The sequence below is a fragment of the Brassica rapa genome, chromosome A03 (genome assembly GCF_000309985.2).
Source record: "Brassica rapa cultivar Chiifu-401-42 chromosome A03, CAAS_Brap_v3.01, whole genome shotgun sequence".
Classification (NCBI taxonomy): domain Eukaryota; kingdom Viridiplantae; phylum Streptophyta; class Magnoliopsida; order Brassicales; family Brassicaceae; genus Brassica; species Brassica rapa.
In genome coordinates this window covers 9,662,226-9,688,360 of record NC_024797.2, presented here as the reverse complement: position 1 = coordinate 9,688,360, position 26,135 = coordinate 9,662,226, and the positions used below count along the sequence as shown (strand labels likewise).

At 36.4% G+C, this 26,135-nt stretch overlaps 7 protein-coding genes across 9 annotated transcripts; 6 read left to right on the top strand and 1 right to left on the bottom strand.

Moving 5' to 3' along the window:
- The first annotated feature begins 105 nt into the window (after positions 1-105).
- LOC103857806 (4-substituted benzoates-glutamate ligase GH3.12) lies at positions 106-2,631 on the top strand. Of its 2 annotated transcripts, none has more exons than XM_009135037.3 (4): positions 106-735; positions 834-935; positions 1,025-1,800; positions 1,855-2,125. In XM_009135037.3, exons 1-4 carry the CDS (start codon positions 467-469, stop codon positions 1,884-1,886), a joined length of 1,179 nt encoding a protein of 392 aa, XP_009133285.1. In that variant the 5' UTR covers positions 106-466; the 3' UTR covers positions 1,887-2,125. The 2 variants fall into 2 exon arrangements, with proteins under 2 accessions (XP_009133285.1, XP_009133284.1); XM_009135036.3 differs by having other exon boundaries at positions 199-735; positions 1,871-2,631.
- Positions 2,632-3,419: 788 nt separating this feature from the next.
- LOC103857805 lies at positions 3,420-3,913 on the top strand. Its single transcript, XM_033287803.1, has one exon. It carries the CDS (start codon positions 3,468-3,470, stop codon positions 3,849-3,851), a length of 384 nt encoding a protein of 127 aa, XP_033143694.1. The 5' UTR covers positions 3,420-3,467; the 3' UTR covers positions 3,852-3,913.
- LOC103857804 (7-methylguanosine phosphate-specific 5'-nucleotidase A) lies at positions 3,686-6,563 on the top strand. The gene is made up of 12 exons (XM_009135034.3): positions 3,686-3,821; positions 3,909-4,016; positions 4,079-4,707; positions 4,791-4,907; positions 4,990-5,050; positions 5,138-5,270; positions 5,350-5,473; positions 5,558-5,614; positions 5,726-5,822; positions 5,896-6,106; positions 6,186-6,246; positions 6,353-6,563. The coding sequence occupies exons 3-12, from the start codon at positions 4,582-4,584 to the stop codon at positions 6,416-6,418; spliced, it is 1,053 nt and encodes a 350-aa protein (XP_009133282.1). The 5' UTR covers positions 3,686-3,821; positions 3,909-4,016; positions 4,079-4,581; the 3' UTR covers positions 6,419-6,563.
- A 73-nt stretch (positions 6,564-6,636) lies between these two features.
- Positions 6,637-9,636, bottom strand: LOC103857803 (ethanolamine-phosphate cytidylyltransferase). The gene is made up of 9 exons (XM_009135033.3): positions 9,152-9,636; positions 8,830-9,065; positions 8,489-8,670; positions 7,944-8,015; positions 7,773-7,840; positions 7,392-7,512; positions 7,244-7,309; positions 7,046-7,168; positions 6,637-6,950 (listed from the first exon to the last, which is right to left on the bottom strand). The coding sequence occupies exons 1-9, from the start codon at positions 9,466-9,468 to the stop codon at positions 6,879-6,881; spliced, it is 1,257 nt and encodes a 418-aa protein (XP_009133281.2). The 5' UTR covers positions 9,469-9,636; the 3' UTR covers positions 6,637-6,878.
- A 347-nt stretch (positions 9,637-9,983) lies between these two features.
- LOC103860047 (F-box/kelch-repeat protein At5g51250-like) lies at positions 9,984-12,360 on the top strand. Its single transcript, XM_018657312.2, has 3 exons — positions 9,984-9,995; positions 10,333-11,495; positions 12,219-12,360. Exons 1-3 carry the CDS (start codon positions 9,984-9,986, stop codon positions 12,358-12,360), a joined length of 1,317 nt encoding a protein of 438 aa, XP_018512828.2.
- Positions 12,361-13,213: 853 nt separating this feature from the next.
- Positions 13,214-17,481, top strand: LOC103857802 (probable galacturonosyltransferase 7). Of its 2 annotated transcripts, none has more exons than XM_009135031.3 (10): positions 13,214-13,581; positions 13,655-13,683; positions 13,753-13,791; positions 13,871-13,930; positions 14,803-14,869; positions 14,967-15,013; positions 15,097-15,398; positions 15,742-16,093; positions 16,194-16,724; positions 16,804-17,481. In XM_009135031.3, the coding sequence occupies exons 1-10, from the start codon at positions 13,428-13,430 to the stop codon at positions 17,083-17,085; spliced, it is 1,863 nt and encodes a 620-aa protein (XP_009133279.1). In that variant the 5' UTR covers positions 13,214-13,427; the 3' UTR covers positions 17,086-17,481. The 2 variants fall into 2 exon arrangements, with proteins under 2 accessions (XP_009133279.1, XP_009133280.1); XM_009135032.3 differs by having other exon boundaries at positions 16,807-17,085.
- Positions 17,482-22,120: 4,639 nt separating this feature from the next.
- Positions 22,121-23,141, top strand: LOC103857801 (protein LURP-one-related 8). Its single transcript, XM_009135029.3, has 2 exons — positions 22,121-22,507; positions 22,626-23,141. The coding sequence occupies exons 1-2, from the start codon at positions 22,271-22,273 to the stop codon at positions 22,974-22,976; spliced, it is 588 nt and encodes a 195-aa protein (XP_009133277.1). The 5' UTR covers positions 22,121-22,270; the 3' UTR covers positions 22,977-23,141.
- Positions 23,142-26,135: the final 2,994 nt, after the last annotated feature.

Here is a 26,135-nt window from a genome sequence, read left to right as displayed (position 1 = left end):
TCCTGTAAAACGAAACAACAAAAATAATCTAAAATATCATTTTTATTGAAAGGAATAGTTTTAGTCTTTTGGATAAAAACTAAAAAATATATATATTTGATACAACCCAACCAATCACTCTCATAGTATCGTGGAACTGAGTAATGCAAAACTATCCCTCACCTATATTTGCCAGCTTGATGATTTTTAGTTTTTTATACAAATATACATGAATATATTTGCCAGCCTAAGATGATTCGATTAAATCGATTGTCACGATTTCTAAGCATTGACTTGTGCAATTCTTTTTACAAATAAAATCACCTCGTTTCTCTCGCATGAGATAATATATTTTTCTAAACAAGTTGCGTGATATATTATACGTTTTCGACGTTTTTGTAAGAAAATTGAGTTAGTTTACTTATTGTATTGCTCTATATATAATAAAACCCTGAAATTTAGGTGCATCGAGAGATTAAAACAAAACATGAATCTAAAATCAGAGCTGAATGATCTAGAGGAATTGACCTCAAATGCGAAGCAAATACAAGACGATATGTTGGAAGAGATACTAAGAGTTAGTGCGAACACAGAGTATCTTCGACCCTTTCTTCACGGGAGCTCTCATAAAGAGCTTTTCAAGAAGAACGTACCGGTGGTGACCTACGAAGATGTTAAGCCTTATATCGAACGTGTGGCTAATGGAGAACCCTCAGATATCATCACGGGCGAGCCTATTACTCATTTTTTCTTAAGGTATATACGTTGTCAAATTACAAATAGTAGTTTCACTCATTTTTTCTTAGAACTTTTTTTAAATAAGTGACATTTTGTGACCTTATTCGTGTGTTTAGTTCTGGAACTAGTGGAGGCAAACGAAAGATGTTCCCTGTTAACAATAAGTATTATCAGAAGAGGATATTTAGCGAAGATCTACGCTGCTCTATTTTGTCCAAGTAACTCTTCACATAAATATTTCCTCCATTTTAATTGTATTTGTTCCTTCCATCCCAAGGATTTTTTTTTTTTTTAATCCGGTTTATAGGCATATCGATGGCGCCATGGACGGAAAGGTGATAACATTTCTTAACACTAGAGCATTGTCCAGAACTCCCTCTGGTCTGCCTGTTGGTCCTGTAATTATGAGCTTCATATTGAGCGAATATTTTAAGAACTGGTCGTCCAAACGTTATACCAGCCCTGACGAAGTCATATTATGTACTGACAGCAAACAGAGTACTTACTGTCATTTTCTTTGTGCTCTTGTCCAGCGAGAGGAGGCTGTGAGTATTTTTGTTCCATTTGCTTGTGCGTTAGTCCAAGCAATCAAATTTCTAGAAACTCACTGGAAAGAGTTATGTAATAATATTCGTTCTGGTCGTGTTAGCGAATGGATTACCGACCTTGGTTGCAGAGACTCTGTCTCCGTCATGCTTGGAGTACCTAAACCTGAGTTAGCAGATCAGATTGAACGTGAATGCTGTCGTCAGGGATCATGGGAAGGCATCATCACACGTCTATGGCCTAACATCAAATTCATTCAAAGCGTAGTTACAGGACAGATGAGTCATTTCATTCCAGTTTTGGAGTTCTACTCCAACAAATTGCCTCTGGTCTCCATGAGCTATTCTGCTTCTGAAACATTGTTAGGGATCAATGTGAATCCCCTATGCAAACCACAAGACGTTTCTTATACATTTTTGCCCAACATGTCCTACTTTGAGTTCCTACCTCTTGATGAAGGAAACGATGCTGAAGTAGTTGATCTCGTGAACGTCAAGTTAGGACACTTTTATGACCCCTTGGTCACAAATCATTATGGTGAGAGTTTTATACATATACTTTAATATATCATCTCACACTAATCATTTTCAGTTATTATTGTTTCTAGGGTTATACAGATATAGAATGGGAGATATTCTACAGGTTACTGGATTTTACAATAAAACACCTCAGTTTAGATTTGTGCGCAGAAAGGATATGGTTATAAGCGTCTGTTTGGAAACAACAACTGAAGAAGAGATAGTAAATGCCGTGAACTGTGTGACAACCATTCTTGAGTCTGAAGGTTTAATATTGATGGGATTCACTTGCAAACCTGATATCTCCACCTTCCCAGGTCATTATGTTTTCTACTTGGAGCTTAAAGCCAAAAACTTTGATGGCATTATTAAGCTTGATGACAGTGTAATGGTCAAGTGTTGCTGTGTAATGGAGAAATCATTTAATGCTATGTATAAAAGATTTAGGACAACGTATGTGAGCATCGGAGCTCTAGAGATAAGGGTGACCCAGCAAGGAACGTTTGATTCTCTCATGGAATATTTCATCTCCCAGGGTGCTTCTGCCTCCCAGTACAAGACACCTCTATGCATAAACTCTCCTCAAGGTTTAGCGATTCTTGAAGACAGAGTTATTGCTCAGTTTTTCAGTGACAAATCCCCTCCTTGGTGATCAGATATGAATAGGGAAGGGACAAAGCAACTGAGTGACTTTTGGTTTATGTTTTGTGGAGAAATTTTTGGTTTTGTGTGCAAGTGCTGGTGGTCTGTGTGATATGTCTTAGATGTTTTGCCCGCAAGCGGATATAATTATCTTATAATTATGTATTAATATATAAATTATTAATTTAAGGAATATCATTATCTTTAACTTTTAAATAATAGTATAAATTTATTAAATTAGGTAATTAATTATAACCAAAAAAAAAGTTTTCAATTCCAGGTGCATCTTACGAATATTATATAACAAAAGAAATTATGATTTAAATGTATTATTACTTGGTATCGTACTATATTTTTGTATGTATAATCTCTACAAAAGTATGAAGTCTAAGAAATTGTAATTTTTTTCTGTTTGTAAAGAAACGAAGGATTGGGTTAATGCTTGTAGTGGCTGTGTGCAAACTATTATCCAAAGATTTATAAAACAAAATAATTACTAAAACACGTTTTTTCTTTTAGGGATTTTAGTCATATTTTTATGATAAATTATTATGTAATTATAAACTTTTGTGTATCGTCTTATCAATGTGTCTGATCAGATTCCTTCAATAACTGGAGTTTCTTGCATGCATGTAGTGGCTCTTCTCTCTCCAGAGAGAGTAAACACAGACTTGTAGGCTTGTAGCGCATAACAAATACAAAGCTTTTCTAGTATAATCATAAAAAACTAAAAAATTCATTGGTTAGTAAGGTTTGTGAGAAATCATCACAGCTTATGTAGTTTGCCAAAAAAAATTTATTTAATCAAAACAACAAAAAGTTACTAGTTTACGTCGCTTATTAGTTTCATGCTATTAAAATTCAGAATTATTTTTCTTCTCTTTAAAAAAATATGATGTAATTGATTGATAATGTGCAACTACTTGCATTTTCAAAACTATAGAGCCCAACATCTCAAATGTGCATATATACATGGTTTGAGCTTGTATTATCACAACAAACTCCCACTTAATTTCGTTAACAGAGAACTCAAGAAGAAGAAAGATGATGATGATGGTGATGGAAAACGAGTTTCAAGAACGTAGCAACCTCAACATCAACGACATTGATCTCTCTCTCCTCCGCCTCTCCTCCCCACCACCTTACGCCTACTCTCGCTCCTCCTTCCTCTCCGCCGCATCTCCTGATGCTATCATCAGCCCCTTGAAACGCTCCTCCCCTGTTTCCGACGAGTCAGATCAGCCCAAACGCAGGAGAGTCTCCCTCCAAGACCCCATCTTTATCGCGTCTCCTCTCAGCTCCACTTACCCGGAAACTCAACCTTCCTCCATCGCCGACCCACCTGTTCCGGAGAAGCCAGAAACGTCGCCGTATGATTCCAAGAGTCTTGAAACAGAGGTTGGTTTGTTGTATAATCAAGAACTTTGACTCTCTTCTGGTTTTAATTAACTAGTAATAAAGAATCTTCATTTGGTTGTTTACTAGAGGATGAAGATGGTTAACAATCACGTGGAGGAGATCAATCACGAAGAGACTAACTATGATACTTATGAAGAGATCTACCGAGAAGAGACTAACTATGATGCTTATGAGGTTTTGCTTTATTTGCATCTTACGCTTATCATTCTAGTGATTAATGGTGAGCTTCATTGCAGAAGCAGCAAGAAGAGGAGGAAAAAGAAGAAGAGTGTGGAGAAGGGATGAGGATAGAGAGATCTGGAGATGGGTTTGTAATTAGATTGAAGTGTAGATGCAAGCTGGCTTACAGGGTTCTCTTCTCTGATCATCACCTCTACTTCAAATCTCTCTAAAGCTTTCACTTGTGTCTGATTTAGTTAGTAGTATCTGCCTACTCTATCATTTTGTTGTAACGCTTTTTTTTCTTATTTGTTTGGACTATAAAAACATAGTTTACAAAGTTGTACAGTGAGATGCTTACAGCAAAAACTCTGTTTTTGTGTTGTATTGAAGGTTGGAATACAAAAGGTTACAACTTTTTGTAGGAGAGCAAAAACTCTGTTTTGTTTTGTATCAAAAAAGAGAATAATACTACAAAAGGTTACAACTTTTTTTTAGAGGATGTGATTTGGGTCAACGTCAAATCTTGTTTATTAAGCCTCTGAACGAACAAAGAGAGTAGTAACCCTTTTTTGATTCGATGCCGAGAGCATCTCTGATAAGCTGCTGCACGCGCTTTCACGCGCCGACAACTCGTCTTTCTTTATTCCGCCGTAGTCACCACAACAAGCTCACACCTTCATCTCCTCGCTGCTTCAGCCACAACGTCAGTCTCTCTCTTACTCTCTCCATTGTAACAATCAACTATTATCCGTTGAAAGCTTCCTCCTTTTTTGTTTGTTCTCTCAGGATTGCAGACATCAAATGGAGCAGCTTGATCTCTCTGCCAACACTGTGATTGATCATCCTCGAGCTCTCACTGATAAAACAACCCTAATCCGTGACGCGGGTCCTTCCAAATTTCAGGTCTTTCCCTCTCTATCTCTCTCTGTCTGTCAGTTTTCTTCTTTCACAAAGCTTTAAAGTCTGTGTTGTTTTGGGTGATTAGGTTATTGCAGACTTCGATGGGACTTTAACGAGATACAGAGTCAATGGAGTTCGAGGCCAGAGTATTATGTTCATCTCACATTTATCTTCATATTCTCATCAGTCAAAGCTGAAACCAACTCTCTGTTTACTCTGTTCTGTTTTGTAAGGCAGTCATGGCATCTTGCAGCAAGGAAACGCAGATTACGATGCTAAGAGGGAAGCATTGTATGAACACTATCATCCTCTTGAGTTCTCTCCTCTCATTCCCCTTGAAGATAAAACCAAACTCATGGAAGAATGGTATATACTCTTCTTACCAACCTCACATACATTTTTCCTTGTCTTTTCACGTTCTAATTGTTTTTTTTTCCCCTACCAGGTGGAGTAAAACTCATAATCTACTCATTGAGGGAGGTTTAACATTTGATGCAATCAAGGATTCTGTTGCTAATTCTTCCATAGCTTTTAGAGATGGTGTGGCTGAGCTTTTTGAATTTTTGGAGGTAAAAGAATCAAACTCATGGTTGCTGTTATATTAGCTTTTGTGTATATTAACCAATCCAAACTCTATTTGCCATTTGATTCAGGAAAAGGAGATCCCAGTTTTGATTTTTTCAGCAGGGCTTGCTGATGTTATTGAAGAGGTGACTGACTCTCTAAACACTCTATTACCCAAATGAGATTTTAGCTACTCTTCATGTTTCCTGTATAGTGAATATGCTTTTTACTATATAGTCTCACTTTTTTTCTAACAGGTTTTGAGGCAGAAGCTTCATAGAACATTCAAGAATGTAAAGATTGTGTCCAACAGGATGGTCTTCGATGATGATGGACGGCTTGTGTCTTTTAAAGGTAGAACATTTGGTGTCTGTTAGTCATATTGCAATCATAAACAGCAGTTTCTTTACTTACAATTACTATACAGGAAAGCTTATTCACGTGCTAAACAAGAATGAACACGCTTTAGACATGGCTGCTCCACTCCACGACCAACTTGGTGTTGACAATGGTGGGGAAGGTGAAGAGAATGCGTACGTGAAACAAAGAACAAACGTTTTGCTTCTAGGAGATCATATGGGGGATCTAAGGATGTCTGATGGTTTGAATTACGAGTCTCGAATATCTATTGGATTCCTGTAAGTTTTGTCTTTTTCTTTTCTTTCTTCTCTTGCTCTGGTTTTTTAATCTCCTTACACTGTTTTTCTTCTTCTTAAGGAATGATAACGTTGAGAAGAGTCTTGAAAGCTACCGTAAGGCCTTTGATATCGTTTATCTTGTAAGTCACATACACACTCTATGTTTGAACATATGGATTATCTGAATCGCCTAAAACTTTTTTGCTAAAATAGAGATTTTGTTGTTTCTTTGTGGGTCTAAAAAAGAATGATGCACCTATGTGGGGAGTTCTGGAGATTGCTTCTCAGTTATTTCCAACAGAAGCTAGATAACTGCAATGCCTGAGACTGGGAGCCATGTTAAGTGCAAGACTCTTTCTTCAGTTGTCTTGATTGAAACAATATTCTTAACTAGAAGTTCTGTGTTGTTTGCTTCAGATTTTTAATTATAAATGAATAATTATTGAGAGACTCTTAACTAACCAAAGTTCTCTAACTCATTGATACTTGTATAGACAGAGTGACGATTATGTGCCTGTAATCTAATAAAATTCAAGTTCATAATCATTGTAATTTGATTGAGCGAAAGTCAAAAAATATAATGAAACATCCCAAAATTGAAGAAAATACAAAGAAGCAAATGGTACTACAACCATCAATGCCCTATGTAAAGTACGAACTAGAGAATTCAAAATGTAATATGTAAGGTACTATAGCCAGTACAAAGAAATAAGGGATTCACATCCTGAAGATGGTTTTTGTCTTCTAAAACATATATAGCTTCTCATTCTATTTAGTCACCGGTCACAAAAGACTTCTGCTCATAGTACTTCTTCTCACTAGCTTCCTTTTTCAAATTACGTTTCTGTATTCGCACACAAAGACATTGACTGAGACATTGGCCAGAGTGAAGCAACAAGAGGAACGATAAAAAAAAGAAGAAGAAGAAGATAAACTTGCCTGATAAGCTTCATGGTTTGCTACAATCCTCTTGATTATGGTGGAGGTTGAGATATCAAGAGGGCTTTCTAGTACTTCGAATATGCCCATGCTTTTTGGTACAGCATACGGGTTACCTTCCTCCTGTCAAATCATTCAACAAGAATCTTAGAGAAAATCCAGCTCTTTGTATTCTAACTTGTATAAATCTCGTTTTACCTTTTGAAAATCATCGCTCTCGGCTACTGTCCCATGAACCACTTTCCAAATGTCAAATGTCGTGATCTGCAATATCCAAATCATTGTCAAAATTAGCTTTACATGAAAGCCATTTGGGCGTTGTTAAGTAAAGAGCAGAGAATCTCACCGTATCTTTTGACACTTCCCATGGAGCACCAATTATCACCTCATCTACATAGCGGCATGCCAGAACACTTAAGCTTCTTTCATGGAGATTCATGATTGGGTGTTGCGCTCCTCTTTTACCACTGCACATCAACGTATAACAAACAAGCACAGTTTGGTCTGGTCCAACGAATTTAAGCAGAGATGCAATTATGCAAATCTAAACCAGAATGGGGACAAGAAGTATTTATTTAACACCAACTTTTTGGTCAACACTCATATTGCCAATTAAATTTGATTAGCCACCATCACAATTGCCAGGACAGGAAAAGACAAAGATAAACGAAACAAAAACTGAGACAATCACTATAGAGCAATCTGCTAAAGATGAGCCTTTTCTAACCTGACAGTCTGGTCATTATGTATTCCAACAAGAAGAAAGTCTCCCAGCTCTCGAGCACGCCTGAGAATCTGTAAGTATTGAATAATCAAGAACAGGTATCATCAACATTGGTGAATTAAAACGGAGGGTCGCTCAGTAATATTTTGTCTGCAACAATTTAACTTACTATACCTCAACATGGCCAGCATGGAAAAGATCAAACGCACCATCTATGTAAATTATGCGTGCACCAGGCCCTGGCCCCTGTCACCATAAGCATGTACGCTTGATTAACCCAATATACAAAATGATATGGAGAAAACTAAATCAATCGAGGAATATCTTAAGTTAAATCTAGCGGACATAAATTGACATAAGCGATAAAAATAAGATGTGAAGCAACCTTCTGTCACTCAATACGAAAATTATAGATAACACACATAAGAAGTACCCAATGATTGATGAAATGGTCATAGTGAAAGGATTAACTAATTATGTTTCAGAAAGCAAGAACCAGACAATGTTATCCATTCTCTTTAATGATTAAAACAGCTGAAAAAGAGAGCCAAGAACCACTTGCAAAGCTATTAGAAGTCAAGAGTCATGCACCTGTTCAACCTACTATATCAGTAAGCAAAATATAGATCTACAAAACTCCAAAGATCTAAGTTATTTGGCTGAGTAAGCTAAACAGGTAGAAACACAAAGAAAAGAAGACTCTTTAAGACTCCACACACCTTGCCATTGGAGAACTGAACGATCCTGCGGGAAGTAGGAAGAAAATGTGAGACGCGAGTACCACCAGCAGAAGAAGCTCCGTCCTCAAACCTTGGGCTATTATGCCCATGGCTAAACTGCCTCTGCAGAGACGAATGACTCTGACTGTTCGATCTCTCTCTTACACAGAGAAGCATGCGACCTGCACAAATTCGAACAAAGTTATAATCTTTATGTGATTAGTCAAACCTATCAAAAACACTTAATAACATAAACATGAAATGCAGCTCGTATCTCCCCTTAACACATTAAAAAAACGAAACCTTTCGTCTAAACAACAAGGGACGATGTAAGATTTTACCAACGATATCAGTGCTGGAAACTCCCTCAGTGCGCTTGATCTGCTTATACCTCCCAGCCTTCTTAGCCAACGCATAAGCATCAGTTCCATCAGGAAGAACGCAAGGATCATCCCCATGGATAATGTAATCAATCTGATACTCATCAAACAACCTCTTCATGAACTCCTCCGTGATCGCGTAAGGAGCGTCGGGAATAACCTCATCCACCCACTTAACAGCCTTCACCATTATCATCCTAAAACACACACAAAATCAGAACAAACACAATAAAGCGATAACAAAGAATCAAAAGAGAGAGAGAGAGAGAGAGATCATCATCACCTCTCGTGAAGAGGCGTAACGGGAGGTCCTTTATTAGCTATGATCTCCTCGTCGCTGACGACGCCGACGACCAATTGGTCGCCGAGAGCACGCGCCTGCCGGAGCGCGTTGCAGTGGCCGTAGTGCATCATGTCGAAGCATCCGTCCATGTAGACGCGGACTGGCTTTCGTTTCCTGAAGGGAGCGAAGGGTAGACCTAGGCCTAAGCCTAAGGGGAGCTCGCCTTTGAGGAAGAGGTGGAGGAAGGAAGCTCCGACGGCGAAGGCGGCTCCGACGGCGAAGCAGCTTCCGACGATCTTCTCTTTTTGCCACGCCATTTTTGTTGTTCTACACTCTCGTTTGTTTCCTTCGCATTGGGAGACGACTCAGATCTCTCTCTCTCTCTCTCGGAGAATGGAGATGTTTCTTCTTCTCTCTCTTTGAAAATGGAGATTTGGATTCGGAATCGTGTTTTATTCTTTTTTCTTTTCTCTGGAGCTGGAACCGCCTTAACCGAATTGAAATTGGATATGGTTTGGGTAATTCTTATATCTTTTTTAATTGTTTGTACGGTAATGTAGATTAGATAGTTCTAGAATTAATATTATTTTTAAAATTTTAATTAAATAAATGAAAATTCAAATACCAACAACCAATAAAATTAAGAAAATTAATTCTAAAATTCACAATAACACCTAATCAAAAATCACTTAAGTAACTTATATGATTTTATATTAAATATTTGTCTATTATTTTATTTTTGAGGTTATGTATTTTTATTTTTTTATAGATTTTGCATTAATTGCTCCATTATTTGGTTTCAACTTCTAAAACTGATAAAAACCGTTACTAGATGGAAAAGAGCGTAACTAGATGGAAAAGAGCGTAGTTATGTTTCACCTTAATGCAGCGTAGATTCTATTTTCCTTTTTTTTTTTTTATCATAGTTATGTTTTCAAAATAAAACCAAACGGTTTTCATAGGTATGTTTCACCTTAATGCAGCGTAGCTTCTATTTTCCTTTTATCATAGTTATGTTTTCATAAAGATAATTATAAATCCTATAGAGATTATTACTTTAGATATTAGAATTAGGATCTTTTAGTCGCTTAGTATATATAGAGACACCTTAGGTCTTTGTAAAAAACCACTTTATGATTGAATTATATTTGCAATTGCAACCAGAGCTTTATAGCACTTAGAAGAGTACTATCTATCGGTTTCATTACAATTTCTTGAACAAGGGAGAGTTCGTATTGAAGAGGAAGACAACGACTACGAGTACTAGGGGGAAGAAGAAGAAGAAGCCAACTCCATACACATCCGATGATGTGATATTGGCATCTTTGTCACTTCCGGACGATTTGCTAGTGATGATCGTGGCACGCGTTCCAATATTGTACTATCGTACTCTGTCACTAGTCTCCAAGAGCTTTCGATCTATGGTGGTTTCACCTGAGCTTTACAAGGTCAGGTCAGTCTTGGGCCTCACGGAGAGTTGTCTCTATGTGTGCTTGAGGTTCGGGTTGGGTTCTTATAAGTGGTACACCCTCTCCTCCAAGAGTAAGAGTAGTGGCGGCTATGTTTTGGCTAGCGTCCCAATGCCCGGTGATGATTCTCCTCGTGTGGCGGGTTTGGGTTTTGGTTATTCAGATCTTGTGGCTGTTGGTTCTGATATCTACAACATTGGCCAAGCAGATAAAACCACGCCCACCTCTAGTGTCTCGATTCTTGATTGCAAGTCTCACATGTGGCGTAAGGCTCCCAGCATGCCAATGGAGCTAGGGTCACTTTCTGCCATTGTCCTTGATCGAAATATATTTGTACTAGGACGACGCTACCATCAATATGCTTCCTGGAAGAGCTTGCTCCAGGTATTCAACACAAATACGCAAACTTGGGATATCCCTTGTTGTGTATTGGACCAAGCCAGTCACCTTTTTAATTTTAACGGAAATCTCCACGCGGTTAATATATTTGGTTGGGTGTTTGCTTTCAATTCAAAGCAAGGTAAATGGGACCAGCTGGTTGAAATAGATCCAAGTGTGGGTGAAATTAAGTATTCGGAATCTTACTGCGAGATTGATAATGTTCTCTACTCTGTTTCTAAAGAAGGAGCTCTGAGATGGTATGACACCGACAAGACAAGGTGGAGAGATTTGAAGGGTTTGGTAGGACTACCTAAGTTGCCTCGTCGTTTTTCTGGTTATGGTTCTTATGTTAAATTAACGGCTTATGGTGGTGGAAAGATGCTGGTTTTCTGGAGTAGAAAATCTAATATTCTTGTGTCTCACATGGAAACCATATATTGTGCCGTGATAGCGCTTAAAAAAGACAAAGGAGACTGTTGGGGGAAACTTGAGTGGTATGATGGTGTGCTTTCAGTCCTTTCGGGAACTGAGTTAGTTAAGATTTTTTCTGTAACGCTTTGATGATGAATGAATGTTTCTTCACTTTATTTTGCTAATTTTTTATTTCAGATTCTAATCGACAATTTTTAGTTTAGTTTCTAACTTTCTATGGTCCTTGTACTCTTTCCATGATATTGCTTCTTTTAGGATTCCAACCACCGCTTCCTTTTCACTATTTGCACAATTATGTCTTTAATTATTTTTATTGCTTACATATGCATGCTTTAGTATTTCATTTTTATACAGGAAATAAACTAATTGTAACTTTTTTATTTTTATTCCAGTGGAAAGAAAAAAGAATCAGTGGCATATGAAACGCGCCATACTTCCACTGTATTGTTGCTGGTAAATGAACTTGCAAAAAATAAAGAAGTTACAATTAGTTTATTTTCTTTATAATTGGCCAACTAACGTCGTCTCTCACATGCGTTATATGACTCCCCATCTTGTAAAGAGTCAATGAAACAAAAAAACATTGGACTGTATCTAGAAACCAGGAACTACAACAACAAAGCATTAAACTCTCCTCGGTGCGGTTATGTTGACCTTGATATTCATGAGTATATGATAAATAGAAGAGCTTTATATCAGAAACCATAGCATGCAACAACATGATAATTCAAGTTAAAAAGGGATTTGTGAATTTGTCATCAACCCCTTGTTTAAACAAAATTTAGTTACATGACAGAGATAGATACCATTTATCAGATCATGGATATCCGCTTGGCAGCATTGCATAGTAAAATGGCGATCGTCATGGGTCCGTCTCCTCCAGGCACAGGAGTGATTGCTGAGGAAACACCTAAAGCTTCCTCGTAACATACATCCCCAACAAGACGCTTATGATCATATCACATGCTTCAATGTCTAACCAGAAACAACAAAACAAAACCTAAGAAAAAAACAGTTTGGTCTTTTCATTTAACCTCTAACCTAAGGTTCTCTGTATCATAATGGTTGTCATGCTCTTGTATGAGTCTTTATTTACTGGAACGTATGAGTCCTACACCAATGACAACAGCTCAAGGCTTCAGCCAACTTCCACAAACAAGATTAGGTACACCCGCGAGTGCAACCACAATCTCATCCTCCCTGGTAATGTCCTCTGGATCCTTTGAAAAGGTATGCACCGTGTGCTTACTGTAGCGTCATACCTGTACGGTAAGTCAAGAGACACTAGAATGGAGCTTGCGAAATGCACTTCCCTTGTTGTCAAATGAACAGTCTTGTTATGCGCAAAGGCCAAAGCTTTCCTTGCGATGCTCGAACAGTCACTGCATCACATTGAAACAGAAGAAAATAAACATTACACGACTAATGTAAAAAAACGTACATACCAGAAGCTTAAACAAACGCATTTTGACAGTAATAATTGGATAAAAGCTTCGATCTTTCGGTAATTTGATCGTCTCAGCTCATCACCAAGTGCATCTGCGTTGTCAATGGCGTTGACGGTGACGAATAAAGCTAGGCATCCCGGAGTATTGGTTTTGTCGGGGAGACTATAAATAATAAAAAAATAAAAAAATGAAAATAAGTAACCACCGTGTGAAGAAAGACACGTGTTATGATCAGAAGACAGATCTTGCAAGTGGACTGAATAATCGAACGGCGGAAACGCCACACACGTGCGAATAGAGTGTATCTCTCTCTCTTCCATCCTCTTCCAAATTAGCAAAAAAGTAAAGGGACGATGCGATCGGGCTAACTAGTGCAGCGCCTACTTAGAGCGAGAAAGCTAGAGAGAGTGAGTGTGTGTATGTGAAGCGAGGGGGAGAGAGAGAGAGAGACATTGGCGTCGAGTAAACGAGAGTGTGGATTGAGCATCGTCGCCGACGTTGTTGAGATCCAATGCGAAAGGCACTGATTCAATCTAAATCGGAAATATGAAAGGCGGAGGAGTCGGTGGCGGAGGCGGCGGCGGAGGAGGGAAACGCCGGTGGAAAGTTCTGGTGATTGGAGTGTTGGTTCTCGTAATCCTCTCAATGCTGGTTCCTCTTGCTTTCTTGCTCGGCCTCCACAACAGCTTTCACTCTCCAGGTACTTTCTTGTCCTCCACGCTTCAGATCTCTCTTTTCAGATCTATTCTCATCTCTGCTCATATTTGCTTCAGGAATCGTCACTCTCCAGCCTTCTTCTCCTGTAAGCATTATTACGTTTCTTTAATTGGGTTTCTCTATGTGGTTAAGTAACGTTTCTTTGAAAAATCAGTTCGAGAGAAGCAGAATCAATGCTACCAAACATTCACAGGTATTTTGTTTACCCTCGTTTCGTTGATTTCGATTTAATTCGTATGCTGGTTCTTGATCTTCCTTGCTCGATTTTGCAGAGAGATCTATCTAACAGAGTCGATCAGGTTCTCCAGAAAATCAATCCAGTGCTTCCCAAGGTTAGTCCAAAGGCATCGACTTGTTTCCATTTATGTGTTATAGTATAGGTTAGTTGTTGTTCTTGTTGTTTTAACAAAAAAAAAGATTAGATTTTTATAGTGGTTGGAACGCTTCATTGTCTTACCTACTGCTCACACTCAGTTCAGTTCAGATCTGGTCTGTATATGTTTTATTTTCCAACGTTGAAGAATGAGTTCAGTCATGGTTCTTGGCGTTAATGTTTCCAATCTTGTTATTCTTTCGGTGTAGACTGAAGGCATTGACTTGTTCGATTTCTGTGTTGTAGCATAGATTAGTTCTTTTCTTTTTATAAAAGCTTAGATCTTTTCCTATACCTGGAGAATTAGATCTCCATAATGGTTGGAACCCTTCTTTGTCTTACCCCACTGCTCTCAAGTTGACACACTTGATTCAGATCTGGTCTATGTATGTTTGATTTTCCACCATTGAAGAATGTATTCAGTCATGGTTCTTGGCATTGAAGAATGCTAATATTAAGAAGAAGAAAAGTAAACTTTCTGCTTGAGTTATGGAACCTTATGCAAGATGCCCTGTATTTAATTAGTGAATCTTTAAACTTTTTTGGCCCAGCAAACAAACTAGAGCAGAAGAGGCTGTAGGCAGTCAGTCACTTGTTATATCTTGCATTCTTTTGTGTGATGTTGTTTAAGGGGTACAAAATTAGATGAATGAGTGATTTTTTTTATTTGACTATCTCATGTGACCGGGAAGCTGAAATACATTCATGAATTATGTTGCTTTATGTATCTCAACATGTGTTGGGCGAGGTATAGAATTTGTTCTGTGTGTGTGAGATGTGTTTGTAACCCTTTTTATACTAACTCTTTTTTTTTCTTGTTTCACATGCTAGAAAATCGACATAAACGTGGTTCCCAGAGATATGAATAGGACAAGCATCAGTGATTCTAAAAACAGAGGTTTACTATACATGTTCCACTTTCTTGAAATTCCTCTCCCAGTATTTTATTTTGTTTTTGACCGCAACTTTACGTCTTGTCCTCATTTAATCCGCAGGATTACCCGTGTCCCCAGCTGTTGTTGCCAACCCAAGCCATGTTAATGTACGAATGATTACGTGGTTTCTGTAGTAGTCTTTTTTGTCTCTCTCACCAGTCGTCTCAAGCTAACCTTATTCTGTAAACAGAAAACAAAAACCGAAGTCTCGCACAAAGGTGTTCAGGGGGAAACAGTAAATGCTGATGAAACTCAGAGAACTTGTCAGGTGAAATATGGGAGCTACTGCCTCTGGAGGGAGGAAAATAAGGAACCCATGAAAGATGCTAAGGTGAAGCACATGAAGGACCTCCTATTTGTGGCTAGGGCATACTATCCAAGTATTGCTAAAATGCCTTCTCAAAGCAAGTTGACTCGAGATATGAAACAAAATATCCAAGAGTTTGAGCGTATTCTTATTGTAAGTTCAGCAGATGCTGATCTTCCACCACAGTAAGTTCTTTACCAGTTTGGTTTAATCATGTTTGTACTGATAGTTAGTCCCGTAGAGTCGGATCTAGTTGTACTGGGCGTCCTGTTTTCTAGTGGTTTACTTGCTTTCATAATTTTAGTCATAATTTTCACTCTTCATTTGTTCAATGTGCATCACACCCAAAAATACTCTTATTTTAAAGACTTGTCTGTGCCAATATCTTAAACCAGCATAAGAATAATGCACTAGATGATTGGAGAGCATGTTGTTTGTTCTCTTTGAGATGAAGGTTTTATGTATAGAGTCATATGTTAGTTTCCCTTAATCGTACTTATTGTCCATCTCGTTCCACTGATCTGTCAGGGTTGATAAAAAGTTTGAGAAGATGGAAGCTGTAATTTCAAAGGCAAAGTCTTTTCCAGTCGACTGTAACAATGTTGACAAGAAACTGAGACAGATCCTAGATTTGACTGAAGATGAAGCTACTTTCCACATGAAACAGAGTGTGTTCCTCTACCAGCTTGCAGTGCATACAATGCCTAAGAGTCTTCATTGCTTGTCAATGAGACTAACTGTGGAGTATTTCAAGTCAGGTTCAGTTGATGTTGAGGACAATGAGAAATTTTCAGATCCCTCATTGCTTCACTTTGTTATCATCTCCGACAATATACTTGCATCTTCCGTTGTTATCAACTCAACTGTTTTACACGCAAGGGTAATGTATCAAATCCAGTTTCCTTTACTTTGTGTTTCTATTTTTTCTTGCAGTCATAGAACCTTTATATCTAACTCTTGGTTGGTTGTTGATGTTTCAGGAAAGTAAAAACTTTGTTTTCCATGTATTAACAAACGAGCAGAATTACTTTGCGATGAAACAATGGTTTATCAGGAATCCCAGCAAACAAGCGGCTATTCAAGTATTGAACATTGAAAAACTCGAGCTGGACAATTCTGATGTGAAGCTTTCTTTGCCTGCGGAGTTCCGTGTCTCCTTCCTCAGCGGTGACAATTTGGCGTCACAAGGGAAACGAACACACTACTTATCCCTGTTCTCTCAATCTCACTATCTCCTCCCAAAGATATTTCACAAGTTGAAAAAAGTTGTGATTCTGGATCATGACGTTGTAGTCCAGCGAGACTTGTCTCCTCTTTGGGAGCTTGATATGGAAGGAAAAGTGAATGGCGCAGTGAAGGAGTGCTCTGTGAGGTTGGGTCAGCTAAAGAGTCTCAAGGGAGAAAGTTTTGATGCTAACGCTTGTCTCTGGATGTCCGGATTGAATGTCATTGATCTTGCTAGATGGAGGGAACTGGGAGTTTCAGAAACATACCAGAAATTTTACAAACAGGTCAGTTTCTGAAAAACCTAGAATAGATGTGAGGTGATTTTGTATGTTTCTGAGCGATGGCTTTCGATTTTATGCGCAGCAGATGGGTGGTGGAGGTGAGTCGAGGGAAGCAATTGCATTGCAAGCAAGTTTGCTTACGTTTCAAGACAAAGTTTATACTCTTGACGACAAATGGGCTCTGTCAGGGCTTGGTTATGACTACTACATCAATACCCAAACGATAAAAAACGCAGCCACTCTGCACTACAATGGGAACATGAAGCCGTGGCTAGAGCTGGGAATCCCACAGTACAAAACCTATTGGAGAAAGCATCTGAATCGGGAAGATCGATTCTTGAGTGACTGTAACGTGAACCCTTGATGAGAGTAAGTAAAAAGCTACACGGCCAATGCTTTAGAAGCAGGCAGACGCAAAGAAAAGATTTAGAGTTGGTGGTTAAGTAGACATCTCATTTTTGGTGGGGGTAAATAAACCCGAATGCATTGCAGTGAGAAATGCTGAAGGGGAAGAGTGCAAGCAGAAATGGGTTTTAAAATTGATAGCAAATTGATTTTTAAGAGACTTAATCAAAGATGATTTAAAATCAGCTTTGATTAAAAAAAGAGTATGTGAAGAAAACTTTGATGTTGTATATGATTTTTGGCAAAGAGGTGTGTGCCAATTCTTTTCCTCGTGTTATATTTTCCCATTGTTCATGTGTCAGTTTTTACTTTTGTTGCGTTTGACTTGATAGAAAGTGATGAGAATTTTTATCTATTTCTCAGTGCACCAGTTTAACATTTGACACAGATCAGAAAGTGATAAAGATCATGATCTTCGTTAAGCATAACTAATTATATTATTTTCCTACTAAGCATTCACTAAATCACATATATAATTTCGAGATAATATGCAACACTACTAAAGTTTATGGAGTCTTTAAAAAATAGAATTAGTTGAGAACGAATAGCTTAAATTACTAGGTAAGCGAAGATGTGATTTATACTGCTGTTGAATCGCATAAACAGTTTTTGAATCATGTCATGTACCCTTTTGGTCGATTTAAAGTATGGCATATATTATTTATTCATAGGATGTTGAGATTGAATTAATTTTAATGAAGATACAAGCCAATATTATATGCATTATGCATATGCACGTATTTCCGAATGCATGGGAAAAAAGAAAGAAAGATGGGTTGATGATGCTATACGCATTTTATTTATGTAATTATGTACTTATGTTTACCTGAATGGTGTTCAAAGTCGTCCACTAAAATGGTCATGAGTCATCACCTAATTTATACAGATTAATAGTCATTCGAACACGTCTATACTTTTTTTATTAAATGGCCATTCACCTAGTTAAATGGCCATTCAATTGATTACAAAGTCACACAACGTCAATCTCACAAAACAAAACAAAAAACACTAATTTTATTTGGCTTTTTTGAAAAATACTTTCTATCAATATCATACGCTCTACTGAAATGAATTTTGTGGGAAACCGGATTATATTCGATCTTGGTTGGCCTTTTACTTCCAGGCACAAGTCATTCACGTATGTGATAAACATAAATGGGTTTGGATGCAGCGTTTGCCTAAAGAATTTTGTAACATTTTGGCGTAGTGATATATGTGGTTAATATATATTAAAAGATTCCTAAAAACTGAATTACCTAATATGTCACTAATTACATTTATTTTCTGATAATTTGCCCAAAAATAATTTATGATTAAGCGTACTTGAACTGAAATATTGTAAAAGAATGAGTAATTTTTCAAAAATTGATTCTGACTATCATACGAGTGATAACAAATCTAATATACTGATTGTCTCCATCGAGTAGCGGTCCTGGGCAGAAGCATCTGCTTCCGGCAAATAAATTAGATGTATATTTCGACCATTTTTATAAATTTATCACACTACCTCATATGGTTAAAGGAGCTAATGTTCCATTTGAAGGTAACTTGATTCAAGACCACTTGACAGTCTTTATTTCTTTTTATGCTTCCACCCCAACTTTTAAAAGAGTTTTTCGGGCCGGGCCTGTCTCCACTCTATCGATTGCGTGAGCGGACGTGGAGTTCCACTGACGGAGACAGTCAGAACGTTACAATTCTGTTTAGGTTTTTGATTCTCGAACCTTGCTTATGGAAATGTTTCATTTTTGGTGAACCGGTTTAGAATAATCAAAGACACGATTTTCATTGGTGATAAACATTCACGATAAATTCGCATATGTATGTAAATGGATTCATCCATTGAAACCTATAATTTATTTAAGGTTTTACTTTAAAAAGCTTCATTCACATAATACCCATTTAATGATGACGTACGAGGTAGAATGCAAAATGAACATACAAAACACACACTCAAGCTAAGATTATGAAATAATAATTTGGTATAGAGACTATACATAGTGAGGAATCAGATTTGGTAGGAAGAACAATTAGGCTGTACTACATCTGCAGTGCACTAAAGAGAACATATTCTTCAAAGTGCAGCACGTACTTTTCAATCCATTGTTTTTTGGTGAAAGTGGGACGCGTCTTACCTCTCAAAGGTCATAATCACTTTTTGTGTACATATGCCGCAGAAACCACAATCTTTTTGTCTATAAACAAACGATAGATAACGAAAGGAATATAAATAAGAGAGGTCAACGTAAGTGGAACATTCATTACTACCAACGGCCGTGGAAAAATATCACAAAGGATATTTTAATAATATCTTTTAATCAAAAAATTAGTAATTTTATTGGGAATGGTTTTTCTTCTCTTCCCACCGCTAAACGCTTCTCAGCCACATACTTTGTTCTTAAGCTTAATTATTTACAATGATGAATGATGATATGGTGGTCCTCCTTTCATCATATCATATTAAAACCAAGGATTGGTTCTAAACTTCATTTCTTAACTCATTTTATTTCATGACCATGTTTGAAACTTTGAATTGGTATTTATTGTATAATATCTGAACTTTGCTTTCCACCAATTCTTATCCTCCACAGCTCCACTAGATTATGGTTTCCCTAGGCTCAAAATGTTCATTACTAATAACAAAAAAAACTTTATTTTATAAAAATACATTATCTGATACAGAATTGGTCTTAAAGAGCCAATAATTAACTATATTTGATTTTTGATCAAGAATACATATTGATTATCAGTTTATCATATAGACTACTAGGTTATATCATACATTACTTTGGGTTCAATTTTGGAGAACAAAGTGATAATTCTGCAAAAATATATAAAGAACCCGAAGAACATTTCGTATATAAACAATCCTTTTCCATTATAAAAAAATGCACTGGAGTGGAAAGACAATAGATTATGGGCTTATTTGTGTAATAGCTACATTTGGGAGGTAAATTAAACAAGTAACAATGATTTTGACATAATTAAATGTCAGATATTTATGTCCCATTTTATCCGGTTTTACCCCACAGTTTAAAAGGTTTCCAGTTACAAGTGAGAGAGAGTAGATGATGTCTTTCTTTTGGTGGAGTCATCCACGTATACATTTATTAGCCACATACATATGCACCGAGAATTCTATTCTACATCACCGAAATAGTATATGATTACAACCCCAGCTACAACCCCTAAATACTAATCATATCCAAATCCCAATCTTATCACGATCCTTAAATACTAAGCTCTAAATTCTAATCAGTAAACCATAAATCCAAATATAAACCATAAACTTAAATATAAACCAAAAATCCATATAGAATGGAACAAAGAAAATAACATAGCACATATTAATGAATTTATGGAATGTCTATGATTGCAAAGAAAAAATTAATGTTAACCCTAATCATACTCTCTCACCTTATAAATACTAAACTTTAAATTCTAATTACTAAACTCTTACATAAATATAAACCCTAAATCCAAATATAAATTCTAAACACAAATATAAACTCTAAACCCAAATGGAATGGAACAAAATACATAGTATATTACATATTGGTGAACAAAATAACACTTTCTTTATTAATCATCAAATGAAACAATACACGATAGGGGCACTATCAAACCTCAACCATACCTTCCAAATATTAAACCCTAAAACTTAATCACTAAACCCTAAACCCAAGTATAAACCCTAAACCCAAATAGAATGGAATAAAATACATAGTATAATACATATTGGTGAACAAAATAACACTTTCTTTATTAATCATCAAATGGAACGATACATGACAAATAAGTATAGTAACATACTATTTCACATTACATAACATGAATAAAACATTCATAATACATATTGTTTTACATTTCTATTCCATACGCATAAAATAGTATAGAATACAATGTTACAAAAACTATTCATCTTCTCCGATCAATTCAAGAACATTCCCAGCAAGAAATATATGTGTAACTGACGACATCCATGGGAATAGCACATGTAACCGCCTCGTAAACCAAAGAGATTAAAGCGATTGAAGGAAGTGTTGACGAACCTTGCGGCGGTGCCGTTTACGTTGTCGACGACTCCATAGATTTCAGATGCGCAAAGCTTTCCGTCAGTAGCCAAGCGAGGCGTTGCAGATGGGCATCTCCTAGGCAAAGCTACTCCATAAATGGTTTTGGTGGTTACCATGTGGATCAAAAATGGGAAAGAAACAACTCAGTATGTGATTCTCCAAAGGCCACGATGTATGTGTGTTAGGTAAGTATTAATATATTAGTGTTTTTTTGTTTACAGGTTTTACCGGTTGTATTAGAGGGCATAGTAGTATTATTATATAAAAGATGCATGGTATATTGGTGTATTAGGTAAAATAGCTACTCTACGAATTACTGTTTTTTTCGTTGCTATAGGCTCCAATTTCCCATAGATTATGGCCGGTAGGTTTTCGTCGCTGTAGATTCTTTTTTTTCTTTCTGTACAAGAGACAATAATATTCTGTATTTATAATAGAAAAATGTAAGAAAAAAATAATAAAATATTATTTTTAGTCTAAAAGATACACACCAATATATTGTAGAGAGAATATAAAACATAAAAGAGCAAGTTAAGAAAACAATTATATATTTGATCTAGGGTTTGTGTGTGATTTTATCCTGTAAATTCGATTAGTAGTTTGTTACTCCTGTAAATTTCTTCTATAACTTGATCTAGGGTTAGTGTGTGATTTTTTCCTAGCTCTTGGCATTGGAATTGTATTAAACATGAGACTACAAGCTAATTTGTAGGGCCAGTATTGGTCAGATCTGGAATAAAAAATACATGTTCCTATATAATATTTGGTTGGAGTTTTGGTAAATTAAAACCGGTACTATAATATTGGATTATATAAAGGAATAAATTAGATTAATGACATAAATTAAAAAGACTAGATATCTTATAGTAATAGACTGAAAACGATACCTCTAGTGGAATACAAGAAGATGGGACCATTCTTTTCATCTGAGCACCACATTCTATCTTTCTACATTTGTATATATAAACACGCAACCACCTTCATCAAACAAATATCAACTCATCTTCTCCAACAACAATCATCAAACACACAAAGAAAAGACATAAACACAGAGAATCAAGAAAGAAAATGACAAAAGTTCACCCAAAGTTCCCAAACACTTACGAGGAAAGCTTGTGTGATAGTAAAGCAGCCGTGGTTTTAACAGTGTGGAGGAAGTCTCTTCTCTTCAACTGCGATGGATTCACAGTTTACAACTCTAATGGAAACCTTGTCTTTAGGGTTGACAACTACATGAACTCTCCTAAAGACAACATCGTCCTTATGGACGCTTCCGGCTTACCTCTCCTCTCCATCCGCCGAAAGGTACTTTTCATATTAGATAATCAAAGAGTTTTAGCCACTAGAACAATTTATCGTTGGTGGTGAATCCTTATTATGAAACTAGTCTTGAATTTTCCTTTCTTCTTGATTTATCGACCAGAAGTTGAGCATGGGAGATTGCTGGGCGGTATACGATGGAGAAACACAAAGAGACCCAATATTTACAGCAAAGAAAAACGTTAGCATACTAACAAACAAGAGGAGCTTGGCGTGGGTTAGTGTGAAGAAGACAATACTATACGAGGTTGAAGGATCATATGGTCAGAAAAGCTGCAAAATAGTAGACGTGAGGAACAAGAAGAAAACGGCAGAGATCAAGAGGAAAGATGCAATGGTTGGAGGAGGTTCCTTTGGCAAAGATGTGTTTAAACTTATAGTTGAATCGGATATGGAGCCTCGCGTGGCCATGGCATTGACCATCATTCTGGACCAAATGTTTAGATCTTATTGATTTTTCAAGCTTTTGTAAGTATATATTAGTTCCCTTTTTGTTATGTAGTTTATGCATGTGTGTTCTTATATAGGTTACACATGAACAGAAACAGCTTTTGTTTTCAGTTTTTGATTTTAGCCTTGATACTATACATAAATGAAGTCGATTAACGGTGTATTTTGTGTGGATGGTTCACAAAAAGGAGGCGTGGTTGAGGGTGATAAGTATATTTAACAACTGTTGGTTATGAAAGTTCTCTTTTCTAACAAATCATAAAGCTATTTAGAACGGTTCAACCGACCAAATCGGTGAGACTAAATCAACATAAACCGTTGCTATAAGAACATTTTGAACACTGCATGATAACTTGTTATTTTTGCACGTGACAAAAGTGATGACTGATGATCATGAGTTTGATTGTTGAGTTATCAAGAAAAAAACAGAGAGATAAGTTGCTACTTCTTTATGACAAACGTTTTATGCACGTGATAAGTTTCTACACTGGTTTTGTTATATATATAATTACGGTTATGCGCTTAAAGTAATGATTTATAATTAAGTTAACTGCTAACAAATTTAAACTATCTAGGAACAGACATGAAGACTTGGACCTCTGTTATGAGGATCCATAGGCAGCTTATAAGAGATGAATCCGTATACAACATGTAAAGATACTTCAACGAGGAGGGTAATAAGCACTTTGCAGTTTTTTAGCCAAAAAAAAAAAAAAGCACTTTGCAGTTGCACATGTGAGAAATAGAGAGTAAACAATATCCGACAATGAAATATGTGTCTGAGTAGAGAAATATGACTTGAGAGAAAAGAGATGATTAATCATTCTAGAGTTCATGGTGTTCTTCAGCTTCTGCTACAGTCCAGAAGCTTCTGGTTTATGAAAGCAGCCACATTTCACTACAATGGGAACATGAAGCCGTGACTAGAGCTGGGACGATGAGAAAATATTGAGATGGTATAGACTATATAGAGTGAGGAATCTGATTTTGTAGGAAGAACCACATTTCAGCTATTGGAGAAACCATCTGAATCGAGAAGATCGGTTCTTGAGAGACTGTAACGTGAACCCTTGATGAGAAAGTAAAAAAATCTACACGAGGCCAATGCTTTAGAAGCAGGTCACGGACGCAGAGAAAAGAATTAGAGTTGGTGGTTGAGCAGACATCTCATTTTTGGGGGGTACATAAACTCGAATGCATTGCAGTGAGAAATGCTGAAGGGAAGAGAGCAAGCAGAAGCGGGTTTTAAAATTGATAGCAAATTGATTTCTAAGAGACGTGATCAAGATGATTTAAAATCAGCTTTGATTAATATAAAAGAGTATGTGAAGGAACTTTGATGTTGTATATGATTTTTGGCATAGAGGTGTGCCATTCTTTTCCTCCTGTTATTTTCCCATTGTGTCATGTGTCAGTTTTTTTTCTTGCTTTTGACTTAATTGAAAGTGATGAGAATTTTTATCTATTTCTCAGTGCAGCGGTTTACACTTTACACAGTTGAGAAAGTTATAAAAATCATTATCTTCGTGATGCAAAACTAATTATATAATTTTCCTACTAAGCATTCACTTAATCACATATATAATTTCAAGATAATGTGCAACACTAGTAAAGTTAATGGAGCCATCAAAAAATAGTACAAATTGTTAGTTTTCTCCGTGGATAACAAAGCTTTGTAATGAATAATACTATCATTATATATGTTTGAGCGTTTTATTTTCCCATGTAAAGCCAGACATGGTCGGTTGAAATTGTTCTTTGGAATAACTTCTGTGATCCGGTCAGAACTTGGTTTTAATATATAGGCAGCTCACAAAAAAAAAGAATGATATCATTTTGAGTTGAAATCATTTTTAATAACGAAGTTAAATTACTCACTAAGTGAATAAGTGATTTACACTGCCATTATACCACCAAAAAAACACAGTTTGAATCATGGAATGTCATTTTTGTTGATATTAACACTTGCATATATCTTTACTTCATACGATTTTGAGACTGAATCAAATTTAGTGAGGAGATACAAGCCCAAATAATATATATATATATATATTATGAGGGGATTTACGTGTTTCCGAATGCATGGGAAAGAAAAAGAGAGAAATATAGGTTAAGGCTGAGGATGATGATGATGATAGATATGTATTTATATTGTTCAACTAAATGGTCTTTTTCATTACAGTTGTATACTAAATGGTCATCACCTAATTTATTCAAATTATTAGTCATTCTACCACGTTGTCTATACTAAATGACCATTCTTCAGTAAGATGGCCATCCTACTAATTATAAAGACACACGACTACTTCACAAAGCCACGGCAAAAAAAAAGGGTTAATTTGTTGAATAACTATATTGGAAGAAAATATTAGTTTTGAAAGTAAGAGGGTAGAGAGAGATAGGAAGAAAAAGAAGGAGAGAGGGAAGGAAATGGTTGGTTAGTGAAATATAATTTTTTTTTGTTGGTTATTGGTCAAATTTCCTTAAAAAAAACTCTACTTGATTTTTTAAAAAAATTTAGACCATCAATATCATACGATTTATTGCAATAAATTAGATGAGCTTACAATCTAAAAATAATTGGTGAACAATGGATTGATTCGTATATTTTATATACTAAATTAATTTATTTATTTTTAATTTCTGAGTGGAAGATTTTGTCTCTAATATTTGGATTGCAGTTTTTATTTAAAGATTATGTTTAAGGTTTTGATTCTTGAACCTTCCTGAAGGAAAATGTTCATTTTGCGAACTGATCCCTTTGTTGGTATGAAAGTCGCATAGGTGTGTTGTAGTTTTATTTTTGGTGGTCTCATGTTAGATATTTATTTATATTTAGTATTTTATTGGAGATTCTAAGAACAGGCTGACAAAACTATAAAGAAAATCGAACTCTGAGCTATGATATATTATGTTGAGTTCCATCTAGCTTAAGCGGATCTTATAAGTACCTTAACAACTCTAAAAATATACCAGTCATTTGCAGTGCATAGGTAAATGGATTCATCCACTGAAACGGAAAGTTTAGCTAAGGATTTACTTTAAAAAGCGACATTCACGTAATACCCATTTTATGATGACGTACGAGGTAAAATGCAAAATGAGCATGTAAACACACGGTAAAGCTAGCTACGATGAGAGAATAATGAGATGGTATAGACTA